The sequence below is a fragment of the Geotrypetes seraphini genome, chromosome 15 (genome assembly GCF_902459505.1).
Source record: "Geotrypetes seraphini chromosome 15, aGeoSer1.1, whole genome shotgun sequence".
NCBI lineage: Eukaryota > Metazoa > Chordata > Amphibia > Gymnophiona > Dermophiidae > Geotrypetes > Geotrypetes seraphini.
Genome location: NC_047098.1, coordinates 56,972,061 through 56,998,497, shown reverse-complemented (window position 1 = coordinate 56,998,497; position 26,437 = coordinate 56,972,061). Strand labels below are relative to the sequence as shown.

Here is a 26,437-nt window from a genome sequence, read left to right as displayed (position 1 = left end):
AGATCCTAACTTACTCATTTGTATGTTGGTTACATGATGATTATGTTTGCTTAGGTCTAAGTGGGTTAGACATTTTTTTTAATTAAATAAAATCAGGTTTATACATATTTATTGTGGATATCCTGGAAACCTGACTGGCAAGGGGGTACTCCAGGACTGAGTTGAGAAACGCTGGTCTAGTGCTCCCCTTACTGCAATTGCCCTGGTGATCTAACATAAGCCCACCCCTCACCTCTGACTTTGTATGAGACAGAAGTGATGCCCAATGCACTCCTGTCATCTTCAAAATGGAAGTGTATTCTGGGATGCACTGAATGTGGCTCATCTATCATAAAAGGGAGAAACACCCTTATATAGTAGATAAGACCCACCCAGTGCATTCCAGGATGGAATGGCAGAGGCAGGAATGTGTGTGAGCAAGGCTCCTGTCTCATACGAGATAGGGGGGTTGGCTTCCGTTGGACCACAAGGGAATTTTTTTTATAGTAGAGAAAGAGAGGGGTTGATCAAGAGAAGGGAGGAATATTAGACTATCAGCATATTTATGTTAAGGGAAAGGAGGCTGGGCCCAGTGCAGAAAGAGGAAAGGGATGCTGGGATACCCACTCCTCTCAAACAATCCTTTATACTGTACCCCACAGATGAATAAGCTTTTGTGGTTCTTCAGATCTGTTGGTCTTCCTGAATACTTCTATGCAGCTGTGTTGAATAGCTCATAGGCGTCAGAACAGGGATGGTCACAGGGGCCGTGGCCTCCCGAAAAATTTAGCCATGGTGGTCCAGAGGTGCAGCGGGCAGGAGCAAGCTTTCCGCGCTCCTGCCTGTTGCTAACCCGGTGGGTGGCAGCAGCCTCAGAATGCGTTTTCTTCTGCCGCTCAGCAGCAATGAGCACGACCTTGCTTTGGTGCTCCTGCTCGGTGCTGAGCAGCTTTTTGACTGGCTCCCAAGAATTCCCACTGGGTTAGCAGTGAAGTAGGAGTGAAAGGAGGGGGGCTGGGTGCAGAGCCTGACAGGGAAAGGCTGGGTGCAGGGGGTAGGGAAAGCAGGGAGAATAGATGCTCAGGGGGTTGGGAAGACAGATATGGCACATAAAAATGCACTAGCAAGGGGAGGGGTTAGGAAAGGAGGAAAAGAGATATGCACTGTTAAGGAATCACTGCTGTCTATATTTTGCACTGTTAAGGAAGAAATGCATTTGTTTCTATTTCTCTAGGGTTGTACTGCATGCAGTCTTGAATCTTAGGGTTTCGTTTATACATATTAGTACTTTTAATTTGTGGTCCCGTATTTGCATAGGGTTTATCTGTGTTCTGGTAGGAATGAATGTTGAGAAGCATACGTTCGTGTGCTTTGTGTAGTTTAATTTTGTGGTTAACCATTATGTATTGTTAATAAGATTATATATGTGTATGTATATATGAAAAATGGTATTACAATTAGTACTATTATGGGGGCAGGGCAGAGCTTGCGCCCCCCCCCCAAACAAAAAAGTGTTCTGCTGCCTATGGAATAGCTAATAGTTTTACTGCGGTGGATTTCAACATGCCATGCTATGTTTGTCAAGCAATGCTTGCATATATAATACAATGCTTGTGCCCCCCCCCCAAATAAAAAAGTGTTCCGCTGCCTATGGTGGATTTCAACATGCCATGCTATGTTTGTCAAGCAATGCTTGCATATATAATGCAATGCTTGTGCCCCCCCCAAACAAAAAAAGTGTTCCGCTGCCTATGGTGGATTTCAACATGCCATGCTATGTTTGTCAAGCAATTGTTGCATATATAATGCAATGCTTGTGCCCCCCTCAAACAAAAAAAGTGTTCCGCTGCCTATGGTGGATTTCAACATGCCATGCTATGTTTGTCAAGCAATTGTTGCATATATAATGCAATGCTTGTGCCCCCCCCCCCAAACAAAAAAAGTGTTCCGCTGCCTATGGTGGATTTCAACATGCCATGCTATGTTTGTCAAGCAATTGTTGCATATATAATGCAATGCTTGTGCCCCCCCCCAAACAAAAAAAGTGTTCCGCTGCCTATGGTGGATTTCAACATGCCATGCTATGTTTGTCAAGCAATGCTTGCATATATAATGCAATGCTTGTGCCCCCCCCCAAACAAAAAAAGTGTTCCGCTGCCTATGGTGGATTTCAACATGCCATGCTATGTTTGTTAAGCAATTGTTGCATATATAATGCAATGCTTGTGCCCCCCCCCAAACAAAAAAAGTGTTCCGCTGCCTATGGTGGATTTCAACATGCCATGCTATGTTTGTCAAGCAATTGTTGCATATATAATGCAATGCTTGTGCCCCCCCCCCCAAACAAAAAAAGTGTTCCGCTGCCTATGGTGGATTTCAACATGCCATGCTATGTTTGTCAAGCAATTGTTGCATATATAATGCAATGCTTGTGCCCCCCTCAAACAAAAAAAGTATTCCGCTGCCTATGGTGGATTTCAACATGCCATGCTATGTTTGTCAAGCAATTGTTGCATATATAATGCAATGCTTGTGCCCCCCCCCCAAACAAAAAAAGTGTTCCGCTGCCTATGGTGGATTTCAACATGCCATGCTATGTTTGTCAAGCAATTGTTGCATATATAATGCAATGCTTGTGCCCCCCCCAAACAAAAAAAGTGTTCCGCTGCCTATGGTGGATTTCAACATGCCATGCTATGTTTGTCAAGCAATTGTTGCATATATAATGCAATGCTTGTGCCCCCCCCCAAACAAAAAAAGTGTTCCTCTGCCTATGGTGGATTTCAACATGCCATGCTATGTTTGTCAAGCAATGCTTGCATATATAATGCAATGCTTGTGCCCCCCCCCAACAAAAAAAGTGTTCCGCTGCCTATGGTGGATTTCAACATGCCATGCTATGTTTGTCAAGCAATTGTTGCATATATAATGCAATGCTTGTGCCCCCCCCAAACAAAAAAAGTGTTCCGCTGCCTATGGTGGATTTCAACATGCCATGCTATGTTTGTCAAGCAATTGTTGCATATATAATGCAATGCTTGTGCCCCCCCCCAAACAAAAAAAGTGTTCCGCTGCCTATGGTGGATTTCAACATGCCATGCTATGTTTGTCAAGCAATTGTTGCATATATAATGCAATGCTTGTGCCCCCCCCAAACAAAAAAAGTGTTCCGCTGCCTATGGTGGATTTCAACATGCCATGCTATGTTTGTCAAGCAATTGTTGCATATATAATGCAATGCTTGTGCCCCCCCCAAACAAAAAAAGTGTTCCGCTGCCTATAGTGGATTTCAACATGCCATGCTATGTTTGTCAAGCAATTGTTGCATATATAATGCAATGCTTGTGCCCCCCCCCAAACAAAAAAATTTTTCCGCTGCCTATGGTGGATTTCAATATGCCATGCTATGTTTGTCAAGCAATTGTTGCATATATAATACAATGCTTGTGGCCCCCCCAAACAAAAAAAGTGTTCCGCTGCCTATGGTGGATTTCAACATGCCATGCTATGTTTGTCAAGCAATTGTTGCATATATAATGCAATGCTTGTGCCCCCCCCCCCAAACAAAAAAAGTGTTCCGCTGCCTATGGTGGATTTCAACATGCCATGCTATGTTTGTCAAGCAATTGTTGCATATATAATGCAATGCTTGTGCCTCCCCCAAACAAAAAAAGTGTTCCGCTGCCTATGGTGGATTTCAACATGCCATGCTATGTTTGTCAAGCAATTGTTGCATATATAATGCAATGCTTGTGCCCCCCCCAAACAAAAAAAGTGTTCCGCTGCCTATGGTGGATTTCAACATGCCATGCTATGTTTGTTAAGCAATTGTTGCATATATAATGCAATGCTTGTGCCCCCCCCCAAACAAAAAAAGTGTTCCGCTGCCTATGGTGGATTTCAACATGCCATGCTATGTTTGTCAAGCAATTGTTGCATATATAATGCAATGCTTGTGCCCCCCCCCAAACAAAAAAAGTGTTCCGCTGCCTATGGTGGATTTCAACATGCCATGCTATGTTTGTCAAGCAATTGTTGCATATATAATGCAATGCTTGTGCCCCCCCCCAAACAAAAAAAGTGTTCCGCTGCCTATGGTGGATTTCAACATGCCATGCTATGTTTGTCAAGCAATTGTTGCATATATAATGCAATGCTTGTGCCCCCCCCCAAACAAAAAAGTGTTCTGCTGCCTATGGTGGATTTCAACATGCCATGCAATGTTTGTCAAGCAATGCTTGCATATATAATGCAATGCTTGTGCCCCCCCCCCAAACAAAAAAAGTGTTCCGCTGCCTATGGTGGATTTCAACATGCCATGCTATGTTTGTCAAGCAATGCTTGCATATATAATGCAATGCTTGTGCCCCCCCCAAACAAAAAAGTGTTCCGCTGCCTATGGTGGATTTCAACATGCCATGCAATGTTTGTCAAGCAATGCTTGCATATATAATACAATGCTATGTTTTTACCATGCTTTGTTACTTGTAACCCCTTCTGAGCTCTCCTGGGAGGATGGGATATAACAGAATGAATGAATTGCACTGGTAGTTGAAGCTTTACGAAGTGCTAGCTGGTGGACATAAATAGGACCCAGGTAACCAGGGCTGCAAACCCTTATGCACTTTATTGCTTGAGCTCTTTTCAGTGCTCCCCCTCAATCTTCCTTACTTTCTCGTCCACTTCCAGCCTGTACGGTGTAAGCTGCAGTTTCCTGGGCTTCTTTCCTTTCCCGTCGGGGGCCACAAAGCTGGGGATACCCAGCGCCCCGGTGTACGAGAAGCCCCAAACAAAGACCCGGTCTTTCCGGCGGGCCCGCTCTCCCACGTACTTAAATACCGGCAGTTCGTCCTCGGCGCGGCTGTCCCTCGCCACCCGAGCCGCGCTTCTGGAGCTGGGCGGCCGAAGTCGAGCCTTCCAAGGTCTGAGATGCCTCAAGGCCGAGAACGCCATGGAACGACTTGCTGGTAGCATTCAAAGCTGCATGCCTTGGAATTCAGAGTCGCACCAGAAACACGTATCCGCCAGCTTCTCACGCGAGGGAGTCTGGGGTGTGTGGTTCCCAATAACGAGCGTACGCACTCCTCGACAAGCTTCTTCTTCCTAAGTGAACTATGTTCCCCAAGATGCTACGGGAGAGGAGGAGCGTGGAGGAAGGCAGCGTATCGCCAGCTTCTCACGCGAGGGAGTCTGGGGTGTGTGGTTCCCAATAACGAACGTACGCACTCTTCGACAAGCTTCTTCTTCCTAAGTGAACTATGTTCCCCAAGATGCTACGGGAGTGGAGGAGCGTGGAGAAAGGCAGGGGCACCCAGAAGGATAATAGCGGCGAAGACGCTGTGGAGAGGCAGGTCCAGCCAACCAGAGCCAATAATATGCCTGCCTGCCTGACAGTTTCCGGGAAAGCAGAAAATTCGCGAGGAAGCAGTCAGTCGTAATATGATGCTGAACCATAGTAGCCAGCGAGTGCTTGATTACCTCCAATGTTTAGGATTTCGTATGTTTCCAGGGAGAGGTAATGTGTGATGAGTTTGGCACCTCCCAATCATTTTGGAAATGTTGAGGCCTTTGTTATAGACAGCGGCGTACCTAGGTTCCCGGGGCCGATTATTTTTTAAACCCCCCCCCCCCCCCCATATATCTATCTTCTATCTTCTATAATATAAAAAAATACTAGGCCGCACTCTAAAGTCGTGTTCCCTGATCCGTCGCGGACATGAGTGCGCATGCGCGCTTAGTACGTCACCACAGCCTCTCCATCTCGCGCCGCTGCAGTAACGGCCCCACACTCGCGACTCACCTTCGTTCCGGAGCCGCCAAAGAAGAGCTCTCCCCAATCGGAAGAGCTGCCCGGACTCTGAGAAGGAGGTAGAGAGAGATGCCGGATCTGCACACTGAAACCCCTGTTGACTCTCCCACCACTACAAGGCTCACAAACCCAGCAGGAGCAGCAGCGTCCCAGGCACACTAAACGCTGCTTCGGGTCTTCTACTGGCCTAATTTCCTCTGCCGCGTCCCCGATGACGTCATCAGGGACGCGGCAGAGGAAATTAGGCCAGTAGAAGACCTGAAGCAGCGTTTAGTGTGCCTGGGATGCTGCTGCTCCTGCTGGGTTTGTCAGCCGTGTAGCGGTGGGAGGGTCAACGGGGGTTTCTGTTGGGTCGGGGCGTGTTAGAATGGGAGGCAGGCTGGCATCGGTGGGGGGTTCCATGGAAACATGCTGTTCAGGGGGATGGGAGGCAGGCAGGCAGGCTGGCATTAGAGGGGGGTGGGGGGGTTCAATGGAAGCCAGGCACGCAGGATGCCATGGGGGGGGGGTTCCATGGAAATATGCTGCTCAGGGGGATGGGAGGCAATGGAGAAGGGGTTTCAATGGAAGGCAGGCTGGCATCGGAGGTGGGGAGGAAGGAAGCACTGGGGGCACTAAGGACATAAGGGGCACTGGGGGCACTAAGGACATAAGAAGGAGGTACAGGGAGATTCACAGACAGAAAAAATGACAGATAGGCAGCATGCAAGGAGAGAGAGACAAAGAAAAAAAATACCCAGACAGACAGACATCCTACTGCAGGACAGGGTAGGTAAAAGGAAGGGAGAATGGACAGGGGGAGCAGGCAAGGGGTGGTGGTGGACAGTCAAGGAAAAAGAAAGACAGAAAGCGCAAAGGAGAGACAGAGAGAGAAAGAATTAAAGACAGACACACACACATATATTCTAGCACCCGTTAATGTAACGGGCTATAAGACTAGTATATATATATACTTTATTTATTTATCTATTTAGTTTTATAGCCCGTCCTCCCCAGATAGCTCAGAACGGGTTACAGTAACATTCACCATGTTACAATATAACATCAACCTCTCCAACCCCACACCAGCCCTGTGGTGTAAACAAAATAAACAAAAAAGACTTTTCCTCTTTGTTAGGTCCTAGCTCACTTGCTTGCTGTCTTAACACCAGCACCTCTTTGTTCGTGTTCCGTCGGGGGTCAGGTTCCTGAAGAAGGGCTCCTCCCGAAACCATGCGACTTTTAATCACGCGCTACCCCCGTGCTAGCCGAAAAACTACCGCCTGCTCAAGAGGAGGCGGTAGCGGCTAGCGCATCCGGCAGTTTAGCATGCGTTAAACTGCTACCGCAGCTTCGTAAAAGGAGCCCTTAATCAAAATGCAGCCTTAATTTTCAGTAGTTTTCTAAAGCAGAGATCATCTGTACTTCTAATAGATAAAGGAAGAGTGTTCTGATTAATGCTGCCTGTTAGGATAATGAATTGCTTAACAACTTCTGATATTTGTTTTACTTTACTTTTATTAAATTTTTCTTTTACAAAAGTTTCAATTGTTTACAAACCAAAAGGAGAGACAGAGCATTTTATGATACATGTTTGATCTCGCATGCTTACAAAGTCTTTGTTTTATCTTTTACATTAGGGAAACCTTTTCCTCATATACACAGATCTTACTTTTTTTTTTTTTATTTGTTTGTTTGTTGGTTCTGTTTTCTGCTACTCAATGTGCATCCCCTCAGGGAACCTCCCCACACAAAAACCTTTGAGATTTTATGGATTTTGATGATGGGTCGAAATCCCAGCAGTAGTTTCTCTCATATTCCTTGAGGATAAACTTGATATCAGTTGAAAATGATCTGGCATATATGTAGGTAATTCTCCAGATAAAAACATATAAACAAAACACAGCTTCAACTTTGTCTCATGTATCATGTATCTTGTAGTTTTCCTTAGGCTGTGTTTGAAGCTGTAAATCCAGACACTGTTTGCCTTCTTTTGCAGATATACTACAAGGCCATTTTATGTTTGAGAGATGTGTTTTCTTATCATGTTGTGAAGTGAATGCAATTGTTTTCATAGCTGTATTTGTAAGAAGCCTTAGATAACAAAAAGTGTCTGCTATGCAGAGCACCATTTGGACTTCAGCCTTTAGATAGCAAGATGTTTGTTATTTCTTTAAAGTTTCATGTGACCTGTCACCATATTTGGTTTGTATTTACGTCATCTGCTGACAACACTGAATCATGTAAAATGATATAAAAAGGATTGCAGAACATTCAATAAAGCGGACATGTTTGGGAGATAATAGGAGACTGTTGTCTCTAAGATATTGTCCCCAGATGCATCTGACTTGCTAATGACAGAGAGTGTGGGGCAGTAATTGGGACCTAATCCTTTCAATCTGTAGAGGAAATATTGAATCATATTCAGGACAGGATTAATTCGTCGAGGGCCCCTAGGCACACAAGTATACTAGTGCGCCTTAGTTATTTATTTATTTAAAGTTCTTAAGCTATGAGTGGGTAACTGTAATAACGGTGAAACTAAAGTAGATAGAATAGAATCGCTAATCAATGCGATGGAATAGATAGAATAGAATCGCTAATCAATGCGATGGATGTGTTTGTTTTTGAGTGCAAATTAACTTAAAACGCAGCTTGATAGTCGAGGAGCAGACATGCATTTCATCATCCACCATCTGCAGTCGTTCTCTTTTTTTCCGATTTATTTTCTTTAAGAGCTGAAAATCCAAGTTTGCAAAGATAAGAAGATCCGAATGGTAACAAAGCCTTGATTGCTTTGTTGCTCAATAAAAATAAAGGTTGTTTGCCGTTAATTTTCAAGGACCAGCACGTCAAAGAATGCTGCATCTCTGGGCGGTTACATCCTTACACACTACTACTATTACTGCTACTATTTATTATTTCTAAAGCGCTGAAAGGCGTACGCAGCGCTGTGCATGTTAACATACAATAGACAGTCCCTGCTCAAAAGAGCTTACAATCTAATTTAGACAGGACATTTCGGGGTTGGGGAGATTATGGTAGAGGAAATGATACAGTGGGTCTAGGTATCTGACAGCAGTGAGTGGGAGTTAAGAGCTGAAAACAGATTCAAAAAAGTGGGCTTTTAGCTTGGATTTGAACGCTGCTAAGGAGGGAGCACGATGCTCATAACATTGACAGACTCTTGCATACATGATGTACGTATCATCTATTCTAGTATATACTTATGAAGGGAATTCTTAAAAATATCCCCCCTCCTTTACAAAGCTGCACTAGTGTTTTTAGTGCCAGCTGGCCACGGGAACAGCTCCGACGCTCATAGAATTTCTATGAGTGTCCAAGCTGTAACTGCGCAGCCGGTGCTAAAAACGCTAGCACGGCTTTGTAAAGGAGGAGGAAAATAAAATTCTAGAATCTCTCGTGGTACACCCAGAATCTCTGGGGCATGCCACTGTGCCCTGGCACACAGTTTGAGAGACACTGCTCTAAGACATGTTATAACTACAATGGCAAGTCTTAGCTGTTCATTCGAGAGAGTGAGATCATACTCCACATACCCTGGCTTAGGAGACAGGTCTATCACTGGTACAGTTTGTGCAAACCTAACTCATTTGGAGAGAGTGCTCCCAAGAGAGAATTCTTGTTTTTTTACTTGCAAGATTCAGCGGAAGCAAAGCATCTCTACACACCGCCATATTATTTCCTTCAGTGCGCTGTCTGGATTTTGTTCTTTGTGTGCTCTGTGCAGCGGTTCAGAATCAGGTCCTTGCTGGGTCTTGGCGGGATGGCAGGCTGGGGCTTAGCCTTGTTTTCTGTTATGGTTTCCTCTTCTAGAAAAAGTTACCAACAAAATCACATTAAGTCACCAAAGTACAATCCATATTATTCTAAAGCAGGGGTGCCCACACTTTTTGGGCTAGCGAGCCACTTCTAAAATGACCAAGTCAAAATGATCTACCAACAATAAAATTTTAAAAAACACAAAGCTCACTGTACGCAGAGAAAATGTTAATTACCATTTATATTCCGTGGGTTTTCAAAGAGGTCAAGGCAGATGACTTTTTGCAGTGTCACCTCAGGAACAACTATATAAAAATAGACAAATATACCCCCTCCCTTTTAACTAAACTGCGATAGCAGTTTTTAGCTCAGGGAGCTGCGCTGAATGCCCTGCACTGCTCTTGACACTCATAGGCTCCCTGTGCTAAAAACCGCTATTGCGGTTTAGTAAAAGGGAGCCATAATACAAAATATAGACAGCGCAGGGGGAGAGGACACTGCTGTGCTTATCCACGTGGGAACCAACAATGTGAGTGGACAGTAGTATGACAGGGAAGAGATGAAGGGCTAGCTCTGCTCGCTCGGAAGAAAACTGAAGATCAGGGAGGTGAAGGTGGCTTTCTCCGAGATACTCCTGGTACCAAGAGCGGATGGAAAGAGACAAGGGGAATTGCAAGCGATCAACGTCTGGATGAGACGATGGTGCGAAGAGGAAGGTTTTGACTTCGTGTGCAACTGGACGGCATTCTGGGGAAAAAGCAAGTACTATAGAAAGGACGGACTATACCTCAACAAGGAAGGAGTAAGAGTATTGGCAGGCAACATGAAGAGGGCCATCGAAAAGGCTTTAAACTAAAGGACAGGGGGAAACCAACAGTCAATCACCAGTCGATGGCCCAGGCAACAGGATGCCCTGAAGAAGGAACTAAGGACAACTACTCAGACACGAGAGGGGACGACCACAAAGCAAATAAGGGAGACAACGCAGGAGCAGAAAAGAATACCGTGAAAGAAACAGTAGAGACTGCTAAGCTTAGAAAGTCCAAGAAGGTAACACAAAGGGAACTCAAATGTATGTATACAGTGACCAAGTAGGGTCTATCCTGCTTTGGTCACGGTGTTTTCATGGGTGTCCACTAGGGGGAGCCGGTAGGCCCAAGAACTTGCCAGGTGGCAGACATTCAGGTCACCACCGGGGGAGCCCAAGAGCTGTGCAAGCACCTGCTGACTCAGCTAGATCAGGGCGGGGCCCTGCTCTAGAAAAGGCAGCAGTTTGGGAGAAACAGTTAGGCAGGCTAGGGAGAAGGATAAGGTTCCTCTCCCATGATGATCCCCCTGGTCCAGGCAGAGGTGAGAGCTGTACACCCATGGAGGTTACTGAGGCTTGAGAAGCACTGAATCTGCAACTACTTGATGAAGAAACCCCGATGGAATTGGAAGGGAGTTTGGCTGAAGGAGTTGCTGAATATGCTGAACCGAGGGAGGTTGGTGTAACTACCAGGTGCCAAGAATGACCTGCTTGACTGTGAGTTTTTGTTTGGGACTCTTTTTGGAACTCTGCATTTTTTTTTGGATTTTGAATATTTGAAGCTGTGAGTGTGTCTCTTGGGTGAGGTTTGCTAACACCTAGGGAGGGAAATTGTGATAGTTTTGTGTAAAGCTATTCTAAAAGGCAAACCTAAGACACTCTTAATTGCCCAGCAGTGCTTCAAAAGGCTTCTGGAGGCTTCTGTTTGGGAACTGTGTACATTATTCAGACCAGAGCAGAGAACTCTATTGTTGGTATGGTCACCTGCTGAGGAGCAGGCTGAGAACTATTTGAGAAAATAAGCTCTGCTGAAAGCAGGGTCTCATGAGGATTTGGATAAATTGTTTCAAGGAAAGAAACCTGAACTGTTTTGACTTATTTTGCTTTTTTGTGCTTTGTTTTACTTTGGGATTCTTTTGCAAGAAGCACTATTCATTTTGCTGATGCCATTCTGACCTTTATTTTGGACAGTAAATTTAGGTTTGATTATATAACTGTGTGGTGATGTTTTTGCTAAGTTCCTCTTGTCAGTTCGACCTCTTGTCAGGGTGATTCCAGGCCGGGTCACATGTCAGTGTTCTTTTTATGTTTAGCCACTAGTAGTGCTATTGAGTCCCGTTCTCGGGCAGCAGAATGGTTACAATATGAATGCTAGAAGTCTGAGAAACAAAATGGGAGAATTAGAGACAATAGCAAGACATGATGAACTGGAAATCATTGGCATAACAGAAACATGGTGGAATGATGAAAACAAATGAAACACAGTACTACAGGGATACAAACTATACAAAAGAGATAGAGTAGGGCAGAAAGGTGGAGGTATTGCCCTATATGTTCAGGATGGAGTAGAAACTTTTAGAGAGGCTACGATGGAAAGGACAGAAAAGCTGGAACCCCTCTGGATCAAGATTCCTAGACACAATGGTGCAGACACAAAAATTGGCCTTTACTATAGACCCCCAGGACAGATGGAGGAGACAGACTCAGAAATGATAGAGGAAATTAAACAAGAATGTAAGACAGGTAATGTAATAATCATGGGAGACTTCAATTTCCCGGGGATAGACTGTAACCCGGGAACCTCGAACTGCGGCAAGAAGGCCAAGTTCCTGGAAGCGCTAGGGGACTGCTTCCTGGAACAAATGGTGGGAGAGCCAACGAGAGGAAATGCCACATTGGACTTGGTCCTAAATGGCATTACGGGACCGACAAAAGAAGTAGAAGTCACGGTCCCGCTGGGGACGAGCGATCACAACATGATCAACTTTAAACTTGACTTCGGGAAAGGGAAACTTACTAAAACCTTAACCACGACCTTAAACTTTAAAAAGGGAAGATACGATAGCATGAGAGCCATGGTGAAACAACGGCTCAAGAAAAAGATGGACAAAGTTAAAACGGTAGATCAGGCATGGTCCCTACTGAAAAATACTATCACGGAAGCACAAAATCTCTACATTCCGTGGATTTCCAAAGAAAGGAAAACTAAAGGCAAAGGAGAACCGGCATGGCTTACTAGAGAGGAGAAGGAAGCCATAAAAGAAAAGAAGGACTCCTTTAAAAAATGGAAATGCACGAACACAACCAAAGTTTGGAACAAACACAAAGATGATCAGAAGAAATGTCACAAGGCGGTGAGGGTTGCAAAAGAGGCGGTAGGACCGCTGGATGACCAGGAAAGAAAAAGGTACATCAAGGAAGACAAACATATTGCAGAAAGATTAAATTCCTTCTTTGCGTTTGTCTTTACGAAGGAGGACACCGCAACAATACCAGTGTTCAAAGGAGTAATAAAGGACAGCCTCACCACAGTAGAAGTGGACTTGGACCAGATATACTACCAGATCGACAATCTTAAAAGCGACAAATCCCCTGGACCTGATGGAATTCACCCGAGAATCTTAAAAGAACTGAAGGTTGAAAATCGAAGAGCTTTTGCAAAAACTTGCCAACCTGTCATTTAGAACTGGATAGATACCGGACGTTTGGAAGATAGCGAACGTCACACCAATTTTCAAAAAAGGATCAAGAGGAGAACCGGGCAACTACAGACCCCACAGGTGGGGCCTGAGGCGCCTGGGCCAATCAGAACAGGCCCGGGAGCCTTAGGCCCCTCCTGTGGGTGGGGCCTTAGGCACCTGGGCCCAACCCACAGGCCTCAGGCCCCACCTGTGGGCGGGGGTTCTGCCACCTGGGCCAATCCGGCCCCATTCTGGACCTGGCTGGCCTGCCGGACGGGCGGGCTTGGCACCCGTCCATCTGGCCAACATTAAAGGTACGGGGAAGGGGGGTGGGGGTGGAAGGGTTGTTGGGTCGGCCGGGGGGGGTCACGGGTCAGCGGGGAGGGGGGACGATCAGGGGTTCTGGGGGGGCGGTCGTTGGGGGAGGGGGGTTGTGTCGAGGGCAGGAGGGCCTGGGAACCCTCCTGCCCGCATTGTAGTGGGGGATAGGGGGTCGCCGGGGCCAGGAGGGCTTGGGCTCCCTCCTGGCCTGTTACTTTCGGAGGAGGGGGCACCAAGGCCAGGAGGGCTTGGGTTCCCTTCTGGCCTGCTCATACTCGGCGGGGGGGGGGGGGGGTAAGATCACCGGGGCAAGAGGGCTTGAGCTGCCTCTTGCCCCGATGTCGTCGGGGGGGGGGGGCACGATCGCCGGGGCAAGAGGGTTTGAGCTCCCTCATGCCCCGATGTTGTCGGGGGGGGGGGGGGCGGTTGGATGGGGCAAGAGGACTTAAGCTCCCTCTTGCCCCGATGTTGTCGGGGGGGGGGGGGGTCGCGGTTCGACATGGCAGGAGGGCTTGGGCACCCTCCTGCCTCGATCGTTGTGGGGGGAGGTTCTGTAACCGGTGTTGTTTTTGACAGACACTGGTTACAGAATCCAGCTTTTAGGTGAAGGACTGGCTCCTCCTTCGCCTAAAAGCCCTTCTGTTGGACGTTTGGGGTTTAGGCGTTTTTTTGGTTCATTATGAGCAAAAAGTGTAGAAGTCGTGGGGTGTACTTGTAGACGTAGTGGTGATCTGGGCGTTTAGTAGAGGCAGGCCATAATCATAACAAGGACGTTTGTTTTGGTTATGGACACTTTCCCTGCTTCTGCTTTGAACGTTTAAGGACTTAGGTCAAAAGGGGACTTAGACGCTTTTTTTATTATGCCCCTCTGTTTTCTTGATTACACTTTCTGTACAAGATGAGATGCTTGATAATAATGTAAAAATCTTATAAATAAAAAAAAAAAAAGATCAGGCTTTTTGATCGTCCAAGTACCCATTTAGGCCACTTTTTAGACTTTTTTTTTATTGTTATGAGCCCCACAGTGTATACGTACAAATAATTACCAGTACAAAAGGAAAGGAGGGTAAACTACAATCTTTAAAGAAAATAGAGATACATTTAGGAAAAAAAACAACTGGTGGGTAATAAAAATTAATCTTGAAAGCATGGCTAAACCTGGAGAAGAGGTAAAGGAGATTACGACCTATATGTAAAGTCTGATTAAAATTAAGTATTAGACTGAGCATATGCATTAATGATAGAAGAATTATGCTATCTATGTCTCAAATGCATCCCTATACAAGTAACTTTTTAAAGAGCTTTTACATTTTTATAGTGAGGATTCACCACGTAAGTAAATTGGTAAGTTGTTCCAGATCTGGGGTGCTATAACCGAAAAAATAGTAAAGAAAGGATAGTCAGCAGATGTTGTTCTGTTGATCTAAGTGTCCTGACTGGAAAATATGGTATTAGAAGACGATCCAGAAATATTGGTGCATTAGTTTGTTGGATTTTAAAGGTTATCAGTGCGATTTTATAAATTATTCTATGCAAGATTGGTAGCCAATATGCTTTTTGTAATAGAGGTGTGACATGATCATATTTTTTTGAATTGGTAATAATTTTTATTGCTGTATTTTGTATGATTTGTAGTCTTCTTATTTCTTTCCGGGTTATACCATGGAGAATGGAGGACCTGAGCCAAGAATCAAACCTGTGCTCCTTCCAATGAGCTGGTCTACTTTTCTGAGTTCCAAACAATTGAACTCTAGGGTTTCTCTATTGAGTAGTGTATTGCATTTTTAAAAAAAAACTTTTTGATATTTAATGTTTTTCTTGTAGCTTAATATGTTTTGAGAAATCTTCTGGTAAAATAAACACATCTTGAATGATCTGGACTGGGCAGTCTGATGATATTTGATTTCTCTTTTCTTAATTAATATTTTGAATATATTATAAAAATTGTAAAACAAGAACACAGAAAAAATATTTAAAAATAGGTATTTCATTTATCAATTTATTATCCTACGTTTGGTGAAGTATTTTAGCAGATTACAATATAAATATTAGACCTTTCTTAGGGCTGCTTAACGTGCGAAATAGCGTGAACTAATATGCCATGCGCGCTAGCCACTACCGCTGCTTCTTTTCGGGTAGCGCGCACTAAAAACGCTAGCGCACCTGTGTAAAAGGAGCCCTTAGTGCTGACTTTAACGTGGAGAGGAAAGGAGATGTATGGGTAACTACCAAGGTCCCCAGTGCCACAAAGGGCCCCTTTGGTGATGCTGAGTGATATCATTGAAGCAGAGCTGGGTACCATGCCTTAGGGGTCCTTTTACTAAGGTGCGCTAGTTCATCTTAACAAGCACTAGATGCTAATGCGTGCTAACATGTCCATAGGATATAATGGATGTGTTAGCACACGTTAGCGTTTAGCGTGCGCTAATATTTCTTGCGCACTAAAACGCACTAATGCGCCTTAGTAAAACAACCCCTTAGTTTCTGCCTTGAGCTCCAATGTGTCTAATGCTAGCCCTGTTTCTATGTTAAGAGCTATCCATCAAGGCCGCTGTAAGGGAAATATTTATATTTTTCTTCATTCTCTCTCTAGGAACCTCATTAAGTACTGTATCAGTAAAATCAGTGACAAGTTAGCCAACTAAACCTACATTCAAATCCATGCTCAGGTATTACAAAGATCATGGGTTTGCATATCTTTGAATGTTATCTTGTGGAGGCCATTGTTATTGATGAATTATGAGCAATAAAATTGTTAAGATGCTTATATGAAGAATCAGATGTTGACTGTGCATTATTCCATCTTAGTAACTCCTTTACACTGTAGAGACTGGACCTACCAATGTTGTTGGAGTTCTGGTTTTGTCTGTTCTTAGTATTGACTGATGACTTTCGCTGCTGGAGGTACTTCTTGCTGTTCCGACGGTATGTTTCTTGGTTTATCTGTTTACGCTTTTGCCTATGGATGCTTTGCGCATTTCGGACAGTAGAACTGCAAAGAACATAAAACATGGGGTTTTCTCCACGCAAATGAAACCAAAATTGTTCATTTTCACTAACTTCCCCTCCTTTTACAAAACTGCAGAAGTGGTTTTTAGCGCAGGCTATGCTAAGTTTTTTGGGGTTTTTTGAAACTGCTAAGCTGAAGCCTGCATTTTTTGCTTTGTGAAACTAGTAACCATAATAAAGCTAAGATTTGATGCATTCTGACTTGGACTTTTCCCTTGCATGCCCTTATTAGGCTGATAATAAGCCAGGTAAAGTCCTGAAGGGTCCCTTGGTGGTAAGGGACACGCCGGGCCAGAGAACTTTGTCACGATCCCATGAGCTCGCGATGCAGCTCTCAAGAGCACGAGTGTGACAGTCCCCATAACTTCGATCACCCAGACTCTGCCACAGTGATCAGATTCCACCACAGTGATTCTTCGTTGGGAGTAGAGAATGACACGGGGACAAATTTTTCTCCGTCCCTGCGTGAACTCAGTTTCCCATCCCGGCGAGTTCTTTTCTGGTCCCTGCCCATTCCTGCAATCTCTGTCTTCATCTGCACAAGCCTCAAACACTTTAAAATCGCCTCATCTGCATGGCGCCATTTAGAGAATTTGAACCTATATGTTTTAAACAAAGTGACAGCATCAGCAAGGAAAACAATAGGGCAGACAAGGTGTGTCATTTGGCCCTTATCTGCTGTTAGCATTTAAAGGTTCTTAGGGTTTAGGACCTTTCTTGGCTGTCCATATATGAATCCTCAAGGGGCATGCTCTTCTCTACGGGGAAAAATATTCCCATCACAGGTCACATCTCTCTCTCTCTTCTGCTCACTGAATTTGGTCAAATATCATCACATAGTAGCTCCCTCAATTGAACTTCTCTTTTAGACAAGCTGTCTTTCCCAATTATTTACAGAAAATCTGTCATATTTTATACTTCTGGATGCAATCAGTATTAGACAAAAGTAGGGTTACCATATTTTTCTCCGGGAAACTCCGGACACATGACCCCGCCCTGTTCCGCCTCCAGCGTCATCCCATTCTGCCCCAGCCCTGCCCAGTTCCACCTCCAGCCCTGCCTAGTTCTGCCTCCAGCCCTGCCCCCACAAAGCCTCCTCTCTTCTTCCAGATGAGCTCCTGCTGCGTTTGGAGGGTCTAGATCATGCATGGATGCGTGTGACATCATCCATGTGTCTCAGAGGCCCTCCAGATGTGGCCAGAGCTCGTCGGGGCTTTCCAAAACCCAGACAAATGTCAGGTTTTGGAAAGTCCATCCGGGAGCCGGGACAGACCTCTAAAAAGAGGATATGTCCGGGTTTTCCTGGACATCTGGTAACCCTAGACAAAACCGAATAGCCATGCAACTGACATACCGTCGTGGAGGAGCACGCTTGTTTTTAAGCTGGTTTATGTCTGTTGAGGACTTCTCTCCGGATTTCTGCATATACATGGAAGGGTAATAGCCAGTTGTTTCATCCTTCCTGAGTCAGAAACATTAGCCAGATATCAGAATCAATCTCTTGGTTGTGGCCACTTTGATAATCATTCCAAAGCTGATAAGATACAGTCAAGTCTCAGTCCCAGCTTATGAAGACTGGGATGCAATGAATGATTGTAACTGAGCTCAGACATGTAATAACCAATGCTGTTTTACTAAGTCAGTCTGTGAATGGACATTTCTGTCCCCCAACCAATCCATTAGGCAACCCAGTGCATAGTCAGAACCTAAACTGTTGTAAACAAATATATATTTGTGAGATGAAGCCTATAGGAAATACATTCACATTTCTTGCAGCAAAAGCTTAAGCCTATACCCATCTATTCTGGACTTAGGCCTAGCAACTCTTTTTTTTTTTGTAAATCTTTATTAATTTTCAGAACTTATACAAAGTGCAAACAAATATACAGTCAGATAAAACATATAACAGCACTTATCTTCAACAAATACTAAACAAAGTACTGTACTTTACTCCCCCCCTCCCACCCTCTTTGGATGTGTGCAGAGATCTAGGAATTAAAGATTAATCAATTAGTCAGTCTTTGTTTAACAAATGCCTCTAATGGACCCCATATTTTTAAAAAACATTTTATTATTTCCCATTTGTTCTGCATACATTCTTTCATATCTGTAATGCAAACAGAGTGTTTCCCACCAAAAATGATAATTTAATCTATCCCAGTTTTTCCAGTTTCTGGTTATCAATTGTATGGCCACCCCTGTCATGATCATAAGAAGTCTGCTTTTATAAATGTCTATTGGACTCTTAGCTTTCAACAATGTCCCAAATAGGACCATGTCATAGAACAATGGTATAGAGCAGCATCGAGTACCATATTAATTTTCCCCATATTGATTTCCAAAAATTGAGTATCAAGGGACATTAAAATAATAAGTGATCCAGTGTCCCTACTTCAAGATGACAGTGCCAGCATCTATTAGACTTTGAACTATCCAACTTTTGTGAACGAACTGGGGTCCAAAAAATTCTATATAACAAAAAGAACCAAGTTTGTTTCATCAATCCGGATGCTGTGCATCTCATTCTCCAAGTCCAAACCGTGGCCATTGTGCAGCAGAAATATGCTGCTTTGTTTCTATAGTCCAAGGCCTAGTTTCTGTAAACTGCGCCTAACTTTAGGTGTTTTTATAAGAATATTTTATAAGAAGTATTTTATAATAATATTATATAAGTATTTTATAATAATATTTTATAAGAAGTATTTAAATCAATACTTAGCTTAACCGGGATGGTGGTTGACAAGGGCTAAATAAGCCTTAAACGTTCAAGGAATAGAACTTTACAAGCATTTTATTTGATTAATACATGTTAATAAATAACCCCTAATTTCCTTTTGAGCAAATCTAAAAATAATATTGATGACTAGCAACTCTTAATAGTCCAGCCAGTGGCACAGTGAGGGTGCGAGGCACCCAGGGTGGTGGTGCCCCTCCCCCTCCTTCTTCTCCACCTCCCCACCCCTACATGCACCTTCCCCACTCCCCCTCCCCCACTGTCGTGCATGTGCACTGCTTCCTTTTCCTCTGTAATGTTCCTGGTGTGAGCAGCAGCCCCCAACCTGCTGTCACATCAGTGTGGGCTCTCCCTCTGACATCACTTCCTAGGCGTGGGTCCAGGAAGTGACATCAGAAGAAGAGCCAACACAGGTGCAACAGCAGGTTGGGGGCTGCTGCTTGTGCCATGAATGATACAGAGGTGTGGGGGAAGGAAAGCGGCATGTGCATGTGGCAGTGGGGGGGGGGAGCAATGAAGGAGTGGGGTGGAGAAGAGGATGGGTGCTGCACCGCTACAAAGATGGCACCTGGGGCATACCTCATTCCCACCCACCCTTTACTACACCACTGAATCCAGCTTCCTTATGTGTAATTTAAGCTGTTATGTTTGTGGATGTAAGAGGAAATTTTGCCAAGGAAGTGAAATCTACAATGACATGATCTGTCTTATTTACATTAGTTATTGAAAGTGACCAGAGAGAAACTCAGCTCAAGCCTTTTAATAATGGAAATATCTAATGATCTCTGCCTCGTTCAACTTTTTTGATCAGAATTTCCAAATGCTAAGTTGGTTTTTTAAGCCATTTATGTATGTAGATGTGTGTGAATAAACTATACATCTGCAAATTCCCCTTCACCAATGGAGCAACAAGTTGTACTTTTCCTCGGATATAGGAAAAGCATTTCCAGGGGAGTGTGCTACTACATAATAATGCAATAGAAATCTACCTGCGAAAAAAGCAAGTGAAAATTTAAGTACCCATGGCAAGTTTTAAAATGAAAGTATGCAAGCATATTCTCCTTGAAATGTGGTACAAAGAATGTAGTATGCAACAGTGTCCCAGTGTGGTGAGCACGCTCCCTTCAACATCAGTTGTATTCCTGTAATGGGTTACAGTCCTTCAAATTCTTACTTAAAACTTTTACCAATATTAGCGCACAGTTTTATTATCAAACTGTCCTCCTCCTTTACAAAGTCGCACATTTTTAGCACCAGCCCCTGTGGTAACAGCTCCGATGCGCATAGAATTCCTATGAGCGTCTGAGCTGTTACCGCCGCGGCCAGTGCTAAAAAGGCTACTGCGGTTTCATAAAGGAGGGGGGGTGTTTGTAAGGTGTTCGGAAATAAGTAAATCTAAAATCTAAATATTTGTTTCTTCCTGCAGTTGCTAGAAACAATTAGCTACCACAGTCGGGTTTACTATAAGTCATGAACTTATGCACAAAAATATTCGTCATATAAAGAGGGATGTCTGGAAGATAGACACGAGGCAGACAATTTCTCCATAAAGGTTCTGTGGGCCAATGTGCAGCATTTTTTGAACTAGATTTTCTTACCTGACAACCCACCAGCCATCGAGCAGCTTATGGATCACTTCTACGCTCTCACCTTCTTTCAACGTCAATTCATCATCCTGATCAGCTGTGTAGCCCGTGATAATTATGTACAGCTCACCTGTGCAAACAAAAAGAAACACTTGGGGATGCCGTAAACCCTACTTTTTAAAAAAAATACTTGTGATGTACCAGTGTGCAAAATGTTGTGGCAGGTAGAACCTGACTTTACAGTTTATTTCTGTAAAGACCTGTATTGGAAAAGTATTTCTAAATGTGTACTATGTTTGGAATCTACATGTATGTATGTTTGGAATCTACACGTGTGTTGTGAGAAAAGAAAACGTAAGTGCCACATACACTTACCCCCTCTTTTACTAAGGTGCGCTAACTGATTAGCACGCGCTAAGCGCTAATGCGTCCATAGACTAACTTGCACGCATTAGCGTTTAGCGTGCGCTAATCGGTTAACGCACCTTAATAAACGAGGGCCTATGGCTCATCTACCCATGGCTTCAAAAATATAGAACCCACTCAGAAAGAATGACCAGAAAGTACCAAAATATATGCTTTCAATGAATATATATGAGAGAAAAGAAGGGAAATGTGGCCAAAAATATAATACCAAAAATAATAATTAATTGTGAATGAAAGTCCTCAGTTATCACAACTCTAATATGGGGAACCAACGCCTAAATCAGAGTTGACACAAGTTGAACCCGAAATGGGTAATGTTTGGAGCTCTCTTATAATGCGATACACGTGAAATACGTGAATCGGTGAAAACTATAAATAAAGTCACAGCTTTCCATTCTTAAATCAATTATATATATTGTCCACAATCAAATGCCTGGAATCTGTTCTTAACTGCAAAGCTGGAGCCAAAATAAAAAAAGGAACAGATAATAAACTTCTCTTTATTTTTCATACATTAGCCACACTGTGGCTTACATTAAAAAAACATGGCTTTTTAAGAAAGTCCTACCAGGGGTCCAAAGAGACTCAGACTAATAATGCAAGTCACCCAAAAGAAAGACAATATTAATGGTCAGCTGCTATTTATGCTATATTACCTCAGACTGTATGTATAATTTGATAACAATTTGATAATTTTATGTAGCATGTATAATTCTTTGTAGTGTATATACAAAATTCTATGTATCAATATGTTGCTGTAACCCGCCTAGAACTCTAATTAATGAGGATTTGGGGGATATAAGATTCCATATAACATAACATATAGCTTTGATAATAAATTTCACAGCAATAAAGGATACAATGTAGTTTATGCATTGGATTATACTATTTATCTATTCTAATATGTATTTCTCTCTCCCAACACTCTAATCTGGATTTCTCTATCTTGGCTAGTGGCAGTGCCACCTGGATTTGCTATTGAGGGTCAAGATCTCATTTCTATCAAGCCACCTTATTTTATAGGGTTTTGGCTCAGACTTCCACGTCTGACTTTTTCTTTCTTTATTAAAGGGTACAACAGAATAATTAATACAAATATAGCAAAATGCCATAAAATCACAAAAGCAAAAACAAGCATAGTACTAACAAACAGCTACTAAGCCCAAATATAGCAGTACCCTGATTTCCAATTGACAAACTCCCTAAGTTTGGACATAAGGTGTAAGTATGCCAATTTATGTTGAACCCACAATAGATTTGGCATCTGAGCCTTCTTCTAGCAAATAGCTATGGCTAAACGTGCCACTGCAAATATAAAGACAGCAAGTCTTGACTCAGAAGTTGGAAATCCTGGGACTGACACGTTTAAGAGAGCATTCCATTAATATGGGGCAGTGGCGGCCTGTTATCCAGACCAACTGTCCCATCTTCTGGCAACAGAATCGTATCACAGGGCCAGTCCACCATATATGGCAAAAATCTCCCCGGTAGCCATATTGTCACCAGCATAAGCCTGTGCCAGACCCATAAAAACATTTTAACCTGTAAGGGGTGTAATACTACATATAGTAAAGTTTGTAACCATTTTCAATCCCTGAGTAGGTACCTCAAAATAGACACTTATAAATAACTTCCCATTGCCTTGGTTGATATTCTTTCCTCAACAACTGTTCCCATTGTGTCTTATGGGGGTCTACTGGGGCCTCTCTCACCAATAAGGCCTTGTATAAATGAGAGATACAGCCCCTACCAATGTCTGAACATAAAGCCTTTTCTAACAGTGTTTCTGCTAAGTTAAGGTCTCAAAATCCCCGTGCATTAAGAAACATACACAATTGGGTATAGGAATAAGAATCCCTAGTAGGAAGGCCATATTCTTCCTGTAGTGTAGAGCTTCATAAGTCTGCCTTTTTCATTTGCTGTGAAATATGTGCAGATCAGTGAGGCTGGTGCCTGGCATCTTTTTGATTAGTAGAGCCCTTGGTAACAATGTAGCATATCTGCTCCCTTTGTTTTCATGGCCTGTATTATTTCCTTGGCAATAAATATCCCAGGTTTATAGAAGATTATTCTGGATGGCATTATTCAAGGACTACTTCTGGTTCCTGATATCAGTTGTTTGTTTTTTTAAAGAAGTTGATGGAAATTTTCTGAAAATCCAATTAATATTCCCCTTTAAGCCTAGTGAAGATCAGACCAAAATGTCCTAACCTGCTTTAATATTAATTTTTATTATTACCTTATCTATATCTATTATTTTATTTTTAAAATGTATTACCTGTAGCATTCAACAATTCGGCACAATTATGGTGGAAAACATCACTTTCTTTGAACCCATTTTGCACTGTTGTGATGTGTTGTGAACATAAGCATTGCCATATTGGGATAGACTGAAGGTCCATCAAACCCATTATCCTATTTCTAACAGTGTCCAATCCAGGTCCAAAATACCTGGCAAGATCCCAAAAGAGTAAGCAGTGCATTTTCCAAGATCCATCTTAATAATTACTTATCAACTTTTATTTTAGGAAATTATCAAAACCTTTTTTAAATCCTGCTACGCTAACTGCTTTCACCACATTCTCTGACAACAAATTTCATTAATTATAAGTTGAGTGATGTTCATGGTACAGAAAGATGAAACAGCATTAGAACAAGAAGACTGATATGAGGGCATAGTGAGAACATTTGACGCCTCCAGTTTAAGGAATCTTTAATATGAGGGTACGGGAAGATCATAATTTAGATAGATTCAAGAGCAAGTTAAAATGCTTTCTTTTTAAAGATGCATTTGAGAACTAGAAAATCTGATTAGATGCATCAACTAGAAAATTATATTAGGTGCATCAACTGAAGCTTAGTTCTTAATTTCCTTGAAGCTCACTGCTTTCCCCTTGCCTATTGTTTTTTCCCCTTACTCGTCTTATTTACTATCATTAACTTGTATTTCTTTCCCCATTTTTTCCTTTCATATCATATGTTTTGTCAAGTCAGTTGTATTTATCTGGTTTGTTTCCCCTTGATACCTGTAATTTACTATTTTACTATTTTGTACATCGCTTAGAATTTTGAATAAGTGATTAATCAAATCCATAATAAACTTGATATTGAGAGCAGATGTCTCCAATATCAGTATAAGGAATTTTTTATTAAAACTATTTGAAGAGCTTGTTAATGAATACAGTGGCCAGAATCTGCACAAAGCCCCAACTTCCTATCATCTCCTGTAAAACTGCACATTTCAGGATGTAGATGCTACCAATTAGAGAAGATTCTTGGCTAAAGCTGGTGTGTTCTGAATAATCATCGTAGCGTAGAGTTCCTGGTGGAGTCTTTCAGCAATGTATTACCTTCATAGTTGGGATCTGCTTCTTCTGGTTCATCAGGGCTATCTATAGGTTCCAGGTAGGCCGCTGGTACCCAACCCCGTTTGTTCTTCAGCTGACAGAACCACCAGCCTAAAGACAAAGAAGCCGTGATGTCAAAATGCAGGACTACATCACACATATTATACCGCCATTCTAACTTCTTTGGATGGACATCTTATGAAATCCTGCCTGCAGGTAGTTATTATGAAACTTTGAAACGCAGATTCTAAAAGACAAACACTGCAATTGCTCTTGAAACAGAAAAACACATTGAAATGGAAACAAAAATACTGTAATTATATTTACCATGTTCACTTTTCTCAACAACATCTACTATGTCTCCAGCACTGACAGCCAACTCGTTCTTGGAATTCTTCTCATAGTCGGCTATCGCTCGGTAGGTCTGCAGGATGATAGGACCAGTGATCTCTTGTGAAAAGGGAAGAGCAGAGAAAGCCGTTAATAAGAAGTCATCAAATCCCTTTTCATTTTTTCTCTCTTTTCATTTCCTCATGTGACACACACACACTTCATACTTTAAGGAGAGTTGGGGTAGTTTAATACTTTTAATGATAACAGTGGACTGAGAATCAGGAGAGCCTGATTCAAATCTTTCTGCTGCTTCTTGTGATCTTGGTCATGTCACTTAATCCTTCACTGTCTTAGGCACAATCCTAGACTGTAAGCCCTTTGGGGGACAGGAAAATATCTCCTGTACCTGCATGTAACTCACCTTGAACTTTTGAGAAAGGCATGAGCTAAATCTAGCTCCCTTTCCCTAACATAGCTACCTATCCTAGAAAGACCTTTAGTAAAGAGGGGAAAAGCAGGAGGATACATCTTTAAACCCTTTATTTGGCATTGTTGCTCAGAAGCAACATGTGTCTATGGCTCTTATGGGAGATCTGCATCTCCAAATACGTGTTACTTGGCACTGCTGCTTTCGTTAAACATCAAGTTACATAAAGCAGCTGTGTCACCATCTGTCAACTAAAGGTTAAAGTGTTTGTTCTTAAATATCAGAATACATGATGTATACTTTTCTAGTTTCTTAAAAATCATTAGAATACTCGTAGCTTCTGAAGAATACTACAGTAGTTTTGGATCTTCTTATAAAGTATGTTGTAGAAGGAATAATGGAACAATGGTTAGTCACTATTGGCACTAGAGACCTAAGCTTCATCTTTCTCCCTCATTCTCTTCCCTTCACTGGCATCTCTTCTCGCACCTCTGCAACTTTTCTCATATCACTCAGCTCTTATCTGTCCCTCTCCATTCCAATTTTCCCTCCTTCCAATCCTTTTCTATCATCCTAGCTACCTCCTCCTATTTCTCCATCTTTACGGCATCACTTAGCTTCATTATCCCATGTGAAGATCCGTCCTCAAAAAGACTTCATCAAGCGCCCCTTGTTTCGTCAGAGCTGCCTCTGCATTAATTCTCTTTTCCCTTTTGTGTTTGTATGCGTGTTTTCTTAGTATGACTGGTTCTGGCCTATCAAGATTTGTAGTTCCTTTCCATTGTTTTATGTTGTAGATTGTGTACTGCCTTGATCTTATGTTGTGTGTCTATGCTGTGTTATTGACTAATTGTATTGTTTTATTTTATGAGTATGATGTTGTAACCTGCATAGATTTCGGATATGCAGGATATAAATGTGTAAATAAATATATAACAAGTGAATCTAGCCCAGAATCTTTCTTCCAGAAGTGGTCAATCAAGGTTAGAAGCATTTGGCAGAATCCCACAGAGTAGCCAGATTCTGGAATCCCAAAGAATCCCAAATGGTAGCAAGATGCTAGAATCCCAGAGTAGCAAGATTCTGTTCTACCAATTCCAGGGACAGCAGTGGCTTTTCCCATGTCTGTCTCAATAGCAGACTAGGAACCTTTTCTCTGGAAACATGCCTAAACCTTTTTTAAACCCAGATATGCTAACTGCTGTTACCAAATCT

General features: G+C 42.8%; 2 protein-coding genes across 7 annotated transcripts in view; both read right to left on the bottom strand.

Moving 5' to 3' along the window:
• RCC1L (RCC1 like) overlaps positions 1–5,909 on the bottom strand; it is a 38,427-nt gene extending 32,518 nt beyond the window's left edge. The window contains exon 1 of one of the 5 annotated variants that reach the window (XM_033922245.1): positions 5,780–5,909. Coding sequence is in view for 3 of the 5 variants with exons in the window: in XM_033922240.1 (XP_033778131.1) it covers positions 4,651–4,953 (303 nt within the window). In the remaining 2 variants the exon portion in view is untranslated. Of the gene's footprint in view, positions 1–4,451; positions 4,631–4,650; positions 5,199–5,779 lie in introns of those variants that run through there. The other 4 variants (XM_033922240.1, XM_033922241.1, XM_033922244.1 and 1 more) reach the window with 4 other exon arrangements.
• A 3,167-nt stretch (positions 5,910–9,076) lies between these two features.
• The window catches only part of NCF1 (neutrophil cytosolic factor 1), a 49,022-nt gene continuing 31,661 nt past the window's right edge, over positions 9,077–26,437 (bottom strand). The window contains exons 6-11 of one of the 2 annotated variants that reach the window (XM_033922247.1): positions 24,790–24,912; positions 24,466–24,573; positions 20,702–20,819; positions 17,724–17,831; positions 16,201–16,352; positions 9,077–9,600 (exon numbers count right to left, since the gene is read on the bottom strand). In XM_033922247.1, coding sequence (XP_033778138.1) covers positions 9,476–9,600; positions 16,201–16,352; positions 17,724–17,831; positions 20,702–20,819; positions 24,466–24,573; positions 24,790–24,912 — 734 coding nt within the window. In that variant the 3' untranslated portion in view covers positions 9,077–9,475. Of the gene's footprint in view, positions 9,601–15,394; positions 16,353–17,723; positions 17,832–20,701; positions 20,820–24,465; positions 24,574–24,789; positions 24,913–26,437 lie in introns of those variants that run through there. The other variant, XM_033922246.1, reaches the window with a different exon arrangement.